Source organism: Diceros bicornis, chromosome 6, assembly GCF_020826845.1.
Source record: "Diceros bicornis minor isolate mBicDic1 chromosome 6, mDicBic1.mat.cur, whole genome shotgun sequence".
In the NCBI taxonomy this organism is placed as follows: domain Eukaryota; kingdom Metazoa; phylum Chordata; class Mammalia; order Perissodactyla; family Rhinocerotidae; genus Diceros; species Diceros bicornis.
In genome coordinates this window covers 65,267,058-65,279,481 of record NC_080745.1, presented here as the reverse complement: position 1 = coordinate 65,279,481, position 12,424 = coordinate 65,267,058, and the positions used below count along the sequence as shown (strand labels likewise).

Sequence of the window (12,424 nt, the reverse complement as noted above, 5' to 3'; positions counted from 1 at the left end):
GTACAGGGTAATTCTGTCCACTTTCTTGTTCATTGAGCATATTGTTTAATGAATGTTGAATAATCGGGACTCAAATGACCATTATGCTATGATGTACTTTTTTTTTTTTTTCAGTTGGAAAATTTTATTTATTTTATTGATGTCTTAATAGTTTATAACATCGTGAAATTTTAGTTGTACATTATTATTTGTCAGTCGCCATATAAATGCCCCCCTTCACCCCTTGTGCCTACGCCTAACCCCCTTGCCCCTGGTAACCACCAAGTAGTTCTCTCTGTATGACGTACTTTTATTAGGATTCCTACAGGTTATTTAAAAGTTAAACAACATTTAGAAGATCAGCACTGTTATATTAATTTTAAAGTGGCCTAGCTCTTGCCTCTCTCTCTTTCAATCTTCATTACTCTTTTTTCCCCCACCACCCTCTTTTTTACTGTCTCCTTAAGAAGCACTTGTCACAGGTCATTTTGTCAAAATCCTTTTGAAGATCAAATAGTAAGAGAAGGGTTCCTATGGAGGGGTGCTTTCTAATAATAGTATTCATTTCCAACTGATTTAGTTGCTATCTGCAAGGCCTCTAAGAACCATGAATAGGTCAGGAGAGCTGGAGGAGCTGAGACCAGGCTGGCCCAGGTCTTCCTTGCCTCAGGCAGTGTTTCCTTCGTGAAGTCAGAACCAAGACTGGAATCCTTTCTATCCAAATCCGTAATTTCTCTATTGGGTGAAGAGAAGAATGTTTATATAAGTATACCATATGCCCTTGTCCCTCACACTTGTAAGTCTCATGCTGTGAAACAAAAAATAATTTTCTTTAAGAGAGATCCTTTGCTTTTTAAAAAATCATTTGTTATTATATCTGAAGGCCAGAGTACTAGATTTTCTGAGCCAAATCATATGAAAGTATAAATTTTGATAGATGTTGTTATATTGCATAGATTTCGTACCAGTGAAAACTCTCACCAGCAATATGTGAAACGGTTTCCCCATCCCTTGCTAGCACACAGTGTTATCAAAGATAACAAATTATCAAAATCAAGATGTCTTATATTTGTCTGCAAGATAGGTAAAAAATGCTCTTTCAGGATAGTTTAAATTTGCATTTCTTATATTATGAATGAAGTTGAGGATATTTTCATATGTTTAAATCATTGCATTACTTTTTCTGTGGTTTGTCTATGTTTGGGACACTTATTTATTGATTTATTGGGTTTTTTCTTATTTCTTTGTAATACCTCTGTAAATATTAGATAAAATAACCCTTTGTCTCAGATGATGGTTTACAAATATCCCCCCCTGCCTGCTCTAATTTGTTGACTTTGAGTTTGCTTAAAATATTTTCTCCATGTAGAAAAGTTTTATTTTTGTCTAATTAAACTTTTCTTTTATGGCTTCTTAGTTCTGTGTCATACTTTAAAGGTCTTTTCTATTCCAAGATAATAAATATCTCCCATGTTTCAGTCCTTCTATCATTTCTTTTTTTTTTTTATGTTAAAGTTCTTGGCCTAGGGCCGGCCCCGTGGCTTAGCGGTTAAGTGCGCGCGCTCCACTACTGGCGGCCTGGGTTCGGATCCCGGGCGCGCACCGACGCACTGCTTCTTCAGCCATGCTGAGGCTGCGTCCCACATACAGCAACTAGAAGGATGTGCAGCTGTGACATACAACTGTCTACTGGGGCTTTGGGGGAAAAATAAATAAATAAAATTATAAAAAAAAAAAAAGTTCTTGGCCTAGCTGGAATTTAGTGGATAACGTTTGAGGTAGGGATCCAACTTTATTTTGTTTTTCAGCTGGTTGTCCAATTGTCATCATCATTTATTGAATAATCCCCACTGATTTGAAATGCCCCCTACGTTTCTTTTAAATAGCAGACTCTCTCCCTTCATGTTTTAAAAATGTAATTAGGTAAAAATTAGGGTTTATCAAACTTTTCAGGAGCACATTGGCCTAAAGTGAGAGATTTAACAAAAACAATATTGAGACAACTACCAAGGATGTTCCATTTTCTTAGGACTTTCCCTACAATTCCTCTAATTTTGATACCTCCCTATTGGCTATTTTCTCCCCATGTTTTCTAAATGTGTAGCAAGTATACACCTGAGCCCCCAACTCTTAAAAGGCTTGTCTCCATAGCAGTGGGTGGTACCATTTTGAGGTGGGACATATGTAACATTGACAGCCTTTTGACAGGCAGATCAGTTTCATTCTCGTGCTAACAGTGGAAATTAAGAGAGAAAACGTTGAACAGTTTTGTCACTGACATAAAAAGAAAAGCCCTGCCAGATAATAAAATTAGGTAGATCAACTGATAGAGAGCCAGCAAGAACATAAGCTGAGGGACGTTGACTGTATAATTTGGTATCTACATTGGCATGTGGACTGATATTTTGGGACTTGACAACATTTCTTTAAAAGATATAATAGGACATTATGTTTCACATTAGTTCTCCCACTTGGGAGGAGTTAGAAAGAGTCCTCAATTTATCCTTCCAACTGGCATCATCTCTATGTACAGATATGGGGCTTAAAGACGACAGATCTAAAAATGTTGTAAAATAAAATCGCAAACCGATGTATGAGGCACTGATTGGTGTTTTTGGCTTAGAGATTTTGTTTACCCTTGAAATAATATGAATGGGGTTTTTAGTACATTTAGATTTTATTTGGGTTAATATCAAAATAATAGGCATTCCCTAAACTTAAACCAAAGAAGGCAAAAACCCAGCATTGTTTCATGTAGCCAAAGAAAACCAGCCTGGGATTTAAAAACTGTCAGAATCGGTCGGGAGGAGTTTACTTCGCATTCACTTTTTATTCAGAAAATGGTAAGTGAGTCAGCGAACAAAACAGACAAAAATCCCTGCCTTCATGGAGCTTACGTTTTATTGTGGGAGTGGGAGACAGAGACAGTAAATGTTAGTAAATTAGATTGTCTGTCAGAAGGTATTTTTTGCAATGACAAAGGAAAAAGCAGAGCAGAGCCATCAGAAGTGCCTGAGTCAGGCTGCAGGAAGCAGGGTTGTAATTACTCACAGGGCAGTGGGCTGTTGTCTTAGAGAAGGTGACAGCAGGAGCCAAGACTTGAAGAAGGAGAGGTCGTTGTTCATTACCATAATCCTGCAGGAATCGTCTTGGCTCTAATTTGATCATGTACTTTTGGATGAATTAAGGCCCATAGGAAAATGCTAAAGGGGTGATAAAAAACCCTCACCAGTTTTCCTATAATTAAAAGTCTTAGACTTTTCTCTGTGCCCATAAATCATAGTTGATGAGAGCATGCTTGTTTCAAAGCTAAAGTATTACACTAGAGAGAAAAATTTTAATTATGGAACCTTTTGTTCCAGGCTGCTTCCTCAGCTGAATGATGAAGGCTAGGAAGTTCTCTTTCATCTTACTGTGTTTGTTTCTAACTGGCTCTAGGAATCGGCATGTGTGAAAGTGGTGGCTGCCATGAGCATGTGGGACGTGTGCATGGAGAAGGGACACCGAGACCTGGAACAGTTCGAGAAGGTGCATCGCTACATCAGCGATCAGCTCTTCACAAATTTCGTAAGTCACCCTTTCTTCAACCCGCTCTTCATGAGTTGGCCCTCTTCCCAGCCTTCTCTCTAACATCCAGCTCATGGAAAAGCGAATTCCACAGAGACGTGCTCCGTGCATCAGAGTCCTAGTCATCCTCTAACTAGGTTCGTATCGGGGTCTTATATTCAGAACATGACTTCAGTTAGGCAAAAGAACAGGAAGGGCCTGTGTGTATTCAAACGGATTTTTTATGGCTTGTGATCAGCCTTGTTTCAGGGGACAGAGGAAAACTGGGAAATTAAATCTGGGATCACTCTGATCAAATAATTCTGATCAAAAAAATACAACTATAGGAGTGATAACTTTCAAAGGAATATTTAGGAATAGTCAAGAGATTAATAAATAGATCTTTGAGATGGTACCAACTCCCTTATAAAGAAAGCACTAAGGGCCCAGTTGTTTGGGAAATTCTAATTAGACATGTATGGGATTGCTTGCTCCCAAGGAGAACTAGGTGGGGTTTGATAGTTTTTGGAGATCTCTGGATGGCTTGAGGCTGAAGAAAACATGCACCCTTGGGGAACTTGTAGGTGTTCTAATAGTAGCATCTTATTAAAATAATTTACCAAGTACCTATGTATATTCTTTATGTGTCAATACCTTACCCTCAATGTCTATCCCTCTAGAAAGAATTAAAGAGAAAAATCCTTTGAAAAGTGAAAACAGATATTAGTAAGTAGTTATGATTAGGAGCGGTATGATGGATGTGTGAAAGTTTCGCTACCCCAGATTTATGTAACAACTATATCTTAAGTTGAATTCAAGCTATATGTAGACATGTAGACACATAAGAAGTGATACCAGACAGACTGTCACATCTGGGTTATAACGCAAACATATTAATGTGTGTAATTTAGCATTTGTTTTCAACTATGGAGCTAAGGTGGGATTAGCATATTTTGCAAACTCTTTAGTGTGTGCAAATTGTTGGGTGAAAAGTTCGGAGTTAGGTTTTGGGGAATATGTCCAGACATCTGGTGTTGGAGAAGGACCATGCTGTTGGCTCTGCGTGGGTTTAGCTTGTGCACTAGGAGCAAATCGGAGGGTACAGGACACAACACAGTCAACCTGGTGGGGAGAGTATTTTGAGAAAAACAAATATGGGAAACCGACCAACTGAGCAACGTGCCTTTCTCGTCCCTACAGAAGGAGAGGACAGAGCGGCTTGTCATCTCTCCCCTCAATCAGTTACTGAGCATGTTTACAGGGCCCCACAAGCTGGTACAGAAACGCTTTGACAAGCTGCTGGACTTCTATAACTGTACAGAACGGGCAGAGAAGTTAAAGGACAAGAAGACCCTGGAGGAGCTGCAGTCAGCCCGGAACAACTACGAGGCCCTGAACGCCCAGCTGCTGGATGAGCTGCCCAAGTTCCACCAGTTGGCCCAGGGCCTCTTCACCAACTGCATCCACGGCTATGCCGAGGCCCACTGTGACTTTGTGCGCCAGGCCCTGGAGCAGTTAAAGCCGCTGCTTTCAGTGAGTCCCTTAGTCCCCTGTGGAGAAGTCATCTCGCACGTTCTCCTGGTATTTTTCTGGGAGCACACAGTAGGGGTGTTGAGAAATTATTCAAACTAGAGAGATTAAATATGTCATTAGTTCAAGCCCATCAGGAATTGGAATTCCTGATCCCTTGAGGTACGATGAAACCTGTAGCTTTTAAGCTTAGGCTCTCTCCCCCTCCTGAGCAAGTCCCAGAAGGGCTAGCCCCTCGGCCTGTTGGCCGTGCCGCAGGGAGTGTTGTCCCTGGCGTCACGCTGCAGTGTTGATAGCTCACAGAGTGAACTGCAGCTGAACTTCAGCTTCCAGTTGGTTTTAACGAGACTTTGTCGGCCCTGGGATCTTTCATCCGAGTTCTCTTCTTTCCCCTATCTCTGCTCTTCCCGGGGATTCCAGTTACTTAAAGTTGCCGGCAAGGAGGGAAACCTTATCGCCATCTTCCATGAAGAGCACAGCAGGGTCCTGCAGCAGCTCCAGGTTTTCACCTTCTTCCCCGAGTCCCTTCCAGCCACCAAAAGGCCGTTTGAGAGGAAAACTGTGGACCGCCAGTCTGCCCGAAAGCCACTCCTGGGCCTGGTGAGTAGAGAACGAGAGCAGGTCGTACGGCCTAGGGGTTAAGACTGTAAACTCTGGAGCTAGATGGCCTGGGTTCAGATCCCGGTTCAACACTTCTCACTGTGTGGCCTTCAGCAAGCCACTCACCTCTGTGCCTTGGTTCCCCATCTCTAAAACGTGTAATAGTTGTATCCACATCGTAGAGTTATTTTGAGGTTTAAAGGAGTTAGTATACGTGATGCACTTGGAAATTGCCTGGCTCATAGTCAAGTAAGCTATCAACATTGTCGTCATCATAGTTATCATTATTAATATTGATGGACATAGGTCTGTCTCTACAGATTAGCAATTTAATAAGAGTTTAAATATTTTATAATAAATGGAGAATGAAGGTTGTTGAGTTCTCCTCTATCGTAGGCTCGTTCATTCATTCACCAAGCATCACCAGTGTGCCTACTGGTACTTGATAGTGACCACCTCTGGTTTTCTCACACTTGATATGTACTTCCAAATGCCCTCTGAAAAGTGTTCTTGGATCTTTGAAAGGAGTTAGTAAAGGCTTAATATTAATACTTTGATCGATTAATTAAGGGAACTGATTTAAAGGTATATTAATTCTGCCAGGCCTCCCTATTTTCGATCATGCATTAGAAAAGGTAATTATCTGATACACTGCCAAACAGTTCATAACTGACTGCTTTTTTACTTGGAGTTATATATTTTTTTAACTCAGCTCCTCATATTTTGAAAAATAGGGTAAGATACACCAGATTGTATGGGGTCATAATCTAAAAGGCTACTGACTTGTCTTTGCTTACAATATTTTTCCTCATATAATCCCATAGACATTAATTTATATTACCATAAAAGGGAGAATAAAATTTATTATTTTACTTTTTCTTATTTTTATCAATATTATTTGTTTTTATAGATGGGAAAGTCAAGATAAGGAAAGTCTCAATTGTTTAGATTCATATAGCACAATATAAGAAGACCTAGTAATATTACTTATATATTTTGATTCTTTAGGTGGCACTTGAATTACATGTTTTTGTCATGGGATAACACATGTAAAACTAGGTGCGTGTTAAATTTTCTTAATAGTTACAAAGGCACCAAAACATGACCTAAGAGATCGTGATTTTCACCCAGCCACAAGAACTGACTCAGACACAAAGACACCTGATGGGAGTAGCCAGCGGCTGGCTGTCGTTGCCCCCATTTCTGAGGCTCTGACTGTGTGTCGTGATTAAATATGGCTGCTGGGATAATGGCGAAGGAGGGTTCTTGTTGACTGTATCCCTCGTGTTGCCTTTCAGCCAAGTTATATGCTGCAGTCGGAAGAACTCCGCGCCTCCCTGCTGGCAAGGTATCCCCCTGAAAAACTCTTCCAGGCAGAACGGAACTTCAATGCTGCTCAAGACTTGGACGTCTCACTTCTGGAAGGCGACCTGGTGGGTGTGATCAAAAAGAAAGACCCCATGGGCAGTCAGAACCGCTGGCTCATTGACAATGGAGGTAAGAACGTTAGACAGCAGATTACTGTAACTTAAATGAGGAACAAGTACCTGGATGCTGTCTAGGCCAGAAAAAAATATGAGAGTCTCTGATTAAAGGGAAAAATAACCTTAAAAGTTCTGTCCCTCCCTAGAGAGTGTAATTACTGATACAAAACCTGTGTTTGGTTTTGTTTTTGTTTTTACAAATTCCAGAGGAGATTCCATTGCTTACTTTGAAGATCTTGCCATATTTTACAGCTGTACACTCAGTAAACACTGCCTCATGAGTCCTGTGCCCTCTTCACGTATTCTGTGTAAACCACAAAATAAGCTGCCCTCTTCCAGGTTCTTTAAATGTGTTTTGTGAGAGTCCTGTAAGGAGGGGTTTTATTGTTTGTTTTTTGAGTTGTGCCCCCACCCCCCCATAACAAACAGTTTTACCTTATGACTATTTAGAGAATGACTTTAAAAACGGTCACAGTTGGGGTTTTTTTGCTGGTGGTAGAGGAAGGGGTACAGAATTTAAATAAAAGTAGAAAGAATAATACTGATCCATAATCCTTTTTCCAAAAGGATTCCAACATTCGAAAAGCTCTGAAAAACACAGGTTTTGTTTCAAAACTCATTTGCCAAACTTGCCCTGATCGGAATTCATTTGGTGGCAAAACCTGAACAAAGTGATGTAAGACTATTTATAATCGTCACTTCCCAGTTTGGGTGTGAATGGTCATATATTTTGCTACACACACATTAATGGGTTTGACTCTGGGGTGTTGACCCAGACCCTGCTGGGGTGTTGTGAAATATATGGTATGTGTACTTGATTACCTTTCCAAAATACAAAAAATCTGAATTCCAAAACACATCTGGCCCTCTGCGTTTTAGATAAGGATGGTGGGTCTATGTAATAAACATCTATGTTCACACTGCCCAGAACTGAAAATTTTAACATTTCTCAGTTTCTTTAAAAGTATTTTCTGGATGTTTCTCTCCACTCCTCACTTCTGCTTACCCAAAATAATAAAGATTGGAAGTGGGAAAAGAAGGGCGAAGGGTAGAGCCTCCCAGGGTGATGGGTTCCTAGATGAACTCCTAGTAGAGATCCAAGCTTTTCAATAGCTCTTTCATCCTTGGGGTTTTTATCCACCGATCCTGATGAGTCAGGTGGTAACAAGAAGCCCACAGTATTAGGATGAGCTGTTAGACCCTCTACCCCTCGCCACCTGCCCAGAGGATCCCTCCCATCATTTAGCAGATATAACAAGTGCGGGCCAGCATTTTCTTAGGTACAGGAAGCACGTTGAAGGTCAAGACAGAGATGGCCCTTGCTCGCAAGGAGGTGACATTCTCTGGGTCCCTCCCTTGACAGATATGTCTTCCTTTATTTTTTTTTTTTTGGTGAGGAAGATCAGCCCTGTGCTAACATCTTCCAATCCTCCTCTTTTTTGCTGAGGAAGACTGGCCCTGGGCTAACATCCGTGCCCATCTTCCTCCACTTTATATAGGACGCCACCACAGGATGGCTTGCCAAGCAGTGCATTGGTGCACGCCTGGGATCTGAAGCGGCGAACCCCGGGCCGCCACAGCGGAGTGCGTGCACTTAACCACTTGTGCCACCTGGCCGGCCCGTCTTTCTTAATATTATAAAAAATTTTGCTGTGGATTAGGGATCTCAATCCCTATTTATGTTTCGAAGTTTTAGCCGAGGGCCCTCTCAGTCATCAGTTTAGACTGTTCATTAAAGTGAACATGTGATGTACGTGTGTTATTGTGTGTATTGTAACTAATACAAGCAGCTTCCTACTTGAGACTATTCTCATGGTATTTCCACCACATTCCTAAACCAGAGGCAGAGAGGCAAGTGTTATGAACGGGAAAGAGGACAGGAACGCATATCTGAGGGGCTCTGCCATGATGAGGATGGTTTTTAAAATCTCTCTTTACCACACGTGGTGTATTTGAACATATCCTTAGTTAAGTCTTCCCATAGCCTTTGTTTCCATGATCTAGATTTCCTGTTAAATTTTCTTCATATGCTCATTCTCCAACACGTGGTCATTTTTATTTCTGTCCTCTGGATTCGCCACTAAGGCCTCCTTATCACTCATGTGCTATGAGATTGTGACAAGAATGAACTGGCAGGTTCATTTCATCTCTACCCCCCCACATTGTATTCGGAGATTGAATGTTTAATCTGTTTTGTCACTAGGCATTTTACTTAGTGTTGCTCTCACTGTTGACCTAGCTTTTAAACCATAGTTTCTTCTCTGTGGATTCCCTCTTCCCTCCCTCCCTTCTCCTTCCCTTCCTCTTCCTGCCTGTGTTTCCCCCCCGCAGTCACCAAAGGCTTCGTGTACAGCTCCTTCCTGAAGCCCTACAATGCCCGGCGCAGCCACTCTGACGTCTCCGTAGGCAGCCATTCCTCCACCGAGTCCGAGCACAGCGGCTCCTCCCCCAGATTCCCACGGCAGAACAGCAGCAGCACCTTGACCTTCAACCCCAGCAGCATGGCTGTGTCCTTTACCTCGGGGTCTTGCCAGAAACAGCCTCAAGATGCATCTTCATTGAAGGAATTTGACCAAGGAGCGCTCAGTGCCTCCTTAAACTTGGGTAGTTCAGAGAGCGGTCCTTCCAGATGCCCTTCAGACCCAGACTTTACCTCCCAGCCCAGGCCCTGGGACTCTGTAGATGGGGCCCGAGACGTTAACCAGCCTGCCCCCACCCCGAGGAGCTACCGAAACTCCAGGCATCCAGAAATGGTTGGTTACTCCACACCAGGGCGAAATGGGCAGGGTAAAGACCTTGTGAAAGGATGTCCAAGAACAGCCCAGGCTCTGGAGAACAAAAACGAAGAGCCAGAAAGCAGTGAGGCAGAAGGCAACCAGGTAAGTGCTCCCTGGTGACCAGGAACAGGTGGCAGGTGTCTCGTGGGTACAGATAATGCTCCTCCAGGAGTGGGCGAGTCAGAGGCCTCGTGGGGGAATCTGGAGAGGCACTCACAGACAGATTTTATGAAGCACACATGGAAACGCACTGAGTGAGCAACTCAACACCTCTGGGCACCTTCTATGGCTGACTCTTCATTGGGCCCCTTCTGCTGCGTCATTGGGCGTTTACAAGGTGTTATAATGAAAACTTTTTCCACTCTTCCAATTCGTGAACTCCTCAGTTGTGTAAAGTCTGCTGTTTAACCCATTATTTAGTTTTTTAATTCAAAAACTATATTTTTATTTTTAGACTTTAGAAGTAAAATTCTGGCTCTGTTTCCTTTTTTCCTATTCTTTTCATAATGGCCTATTCTTGTCTTGGGAATCTGAATATAGCCTTTGTATCTTAAACATTTTAAACCTATGTATTTTTGTGTGTGTGTGTGTGAGGAAGATCAGCCCTGAGCTAACATCCATGCTAATCCTCCTCTTTTTGCTGAGGAAGACCGGCTCTGAGCTAACATCTACTGCCAATCCTCCTCCTTCCCCCCGCCCCAAAGCCCCAGTAGATAGTTGTGCGTCATAGTTGCACATCCTTCTAGTTGCTGTATGTGGGACGCGGCCTCAGCATGGCCTGAGAAGCGGTGCGTCGGTGCGCCCCCGGGATCCGAACCTGGGCCGCCAATAGCGGAGCGCGTGCATTTGACCGCTAAGCCACAGGGCTGGCCCTAAACCTATGTATTTTAAAGCCACTTTCAGATGCACAGCTGAGGAATGCCAGGCTCACTGCTTGTTGCCTTGGCCAACCTGCAGCCGTTGAGTGTCCGTGTGTTTTATAACCTTTATCTGTGAGCTCATCTCCAGCGGGAGTGGCCTTGGTTGGAGAGTCAGTCATGTCCTGGGTTGTGGAGGTGTTTGCCTCTGCCAAGCTCTGGATTCCAAAAGACCAGTTTTCACACTAGTGTCTCAGCCCAGACTTTCCATACCACATTCCTCAGGGAATAGTGCATGCCCGTTTCTCTCTGGTGATTCTGTCACTAACCACTGCCCAGGACAGACATCGCCAGTCCAGACATTCTGGACCCACCCGTGGACAATTTTTGTAGACATGCTTAGGGAGAAAATGGCCATTTCTCAGATTCTGACTTTGTACAGGGAGCTCAGTTCTCGCCTCATCAGCTCCTGTCCCTGACCAGGTCCTAACACCCCAGCCCTCGGGGATGTGTTCATCCTCGTGCTCCGTGGGCCTCACACGGCTTCTCCTTCTGATCACTGAGCACCGCCCTCGCTTTGCATTATATCTTAGTTATCAGCACCTAGAGGTCATCCTTTCTTGCCTTGAGGTTAGCTGTGTATTTTTTTTTAATTTTTTTGTTGTTGTTCTGTGAGGAAGATCAGCCATGAGCTATCATCCGTGCTAATCCTCCTCTTTTTGCTGAGGAAGACCAGCTCTGAGCTAACATCTATTGCCAATCCTCCTCCTTTTTTTCCCCCAAAGCCCCAGTAGATAGTTGTCTGTCATAGTTGCACATCCTTCTAGTTGCTGTATGTGGGACGCGGCCTCAGCACGGCCAGAGAAGCGGTGCGTCGGTGCGTGCCCGGGATCCGAACCCAGGCCGCCAGCAGCGGAGCACGCGCACTTAACCGCTAAGCCATGGGGCTGGCCCTGTGTATTTTTTTTTTAAGCTTTTGAAATGCACAATTTCTGCTTTTGGGATATGGAAGAGTATCCTTATATCTCATCTATCTTCCATGTTGCCTGAAGGTTCTTTCTTCCACTCCTTAAGGCAACTCTGAAAGAGTAAAAAGATGTGAATTTTGGTTTTCTTTGAATCTGCCCTATCCATTATGGTAGCACCAGCCATATGTGGCAATTTAAATTAGTTAAAATTAAAAATTAAGTTCCTCTGTCTCACTAGCCACAATTCAAGTGCTCGGTAGCCACACGTGGCTGGGGGCTGCCATACTGGATGATGCAGATAGAGACCATCCCCATCACCTCAGGAAGTTCTGTTGGACAGTGTTGCTCCAAGCAGTTTCCCATTTGCTGATTCATTGTCTCTCTCACACAGGTCTATTTTGCTGTCTATACCTTCAAGGCACGGAACCCAAATGAACTGAGTGTGTCAGCCAATCAGAGGCTCAAGATCCTAGAATTTAAAGATGTTATGGGAAATAGAGAGTGGTGGTTAGCCGAAGTTAATGGGAAGAAGGGCTATGTTCCATCCAATTATATCCGCAAAGCTGAGTACACCTGAACCTGTTCTGCCTCCACTCAGCCTTGCTGCCTTCACTTCCTTCTGCTGAAGGGTTCTGGTGGTCCACTGAGAGGGCACCTGCTCTGGAGACACGGGCCCTGTCTGC

The 12,424-nt window shown here is 43.2% G+C and overlaps 1 protein-coding gene across 8 annotated transcripts in view; it reads left to right on the top strand.

The window, feature by feature from the left end:
* Nucleotides 1-12,424, top strand: part of DNMBP (dynamin binding protein) — a 107,686-nt gene extending 95,262 nt beyond the window's left edge. For all 8 annotated transcript variants that reach the window (XM_058543750.1, XM_058543747.1, XM_058543752.1 and 5 more), the window contains 6 exons: nucleotides 3,418-3,546; nucleotides 4,726-5,058; nucleotides 5,476-5,655; nucleotides 6,954-7,152; nucleotides 9,471-10,018; nucleotides 12,133-12,424. In XM_058543750.1, the coding sequence (XP_058399733.1) occupies nucleotides 3,418-3,546; nucleotides 4,726-5,058; nucleotides 5,476-5,655; nucleotides 6,954-7,152; nucleotides 9,471-10,018; nucleotides 12,133-12,318 (1,575 nt within the window). In that variant the 3' untranslated portion in view covers nucleotides 12,319-12,424. The remainder of the gene's footprint in view (nucleotides 1-3,417; nucleotides 3,547-4,725; nucleotides 5,059-5,475; nucleotides 5,656-6,953; nucleotides 7,153-9,470; nucleotides 10,019-12,132) is intronic.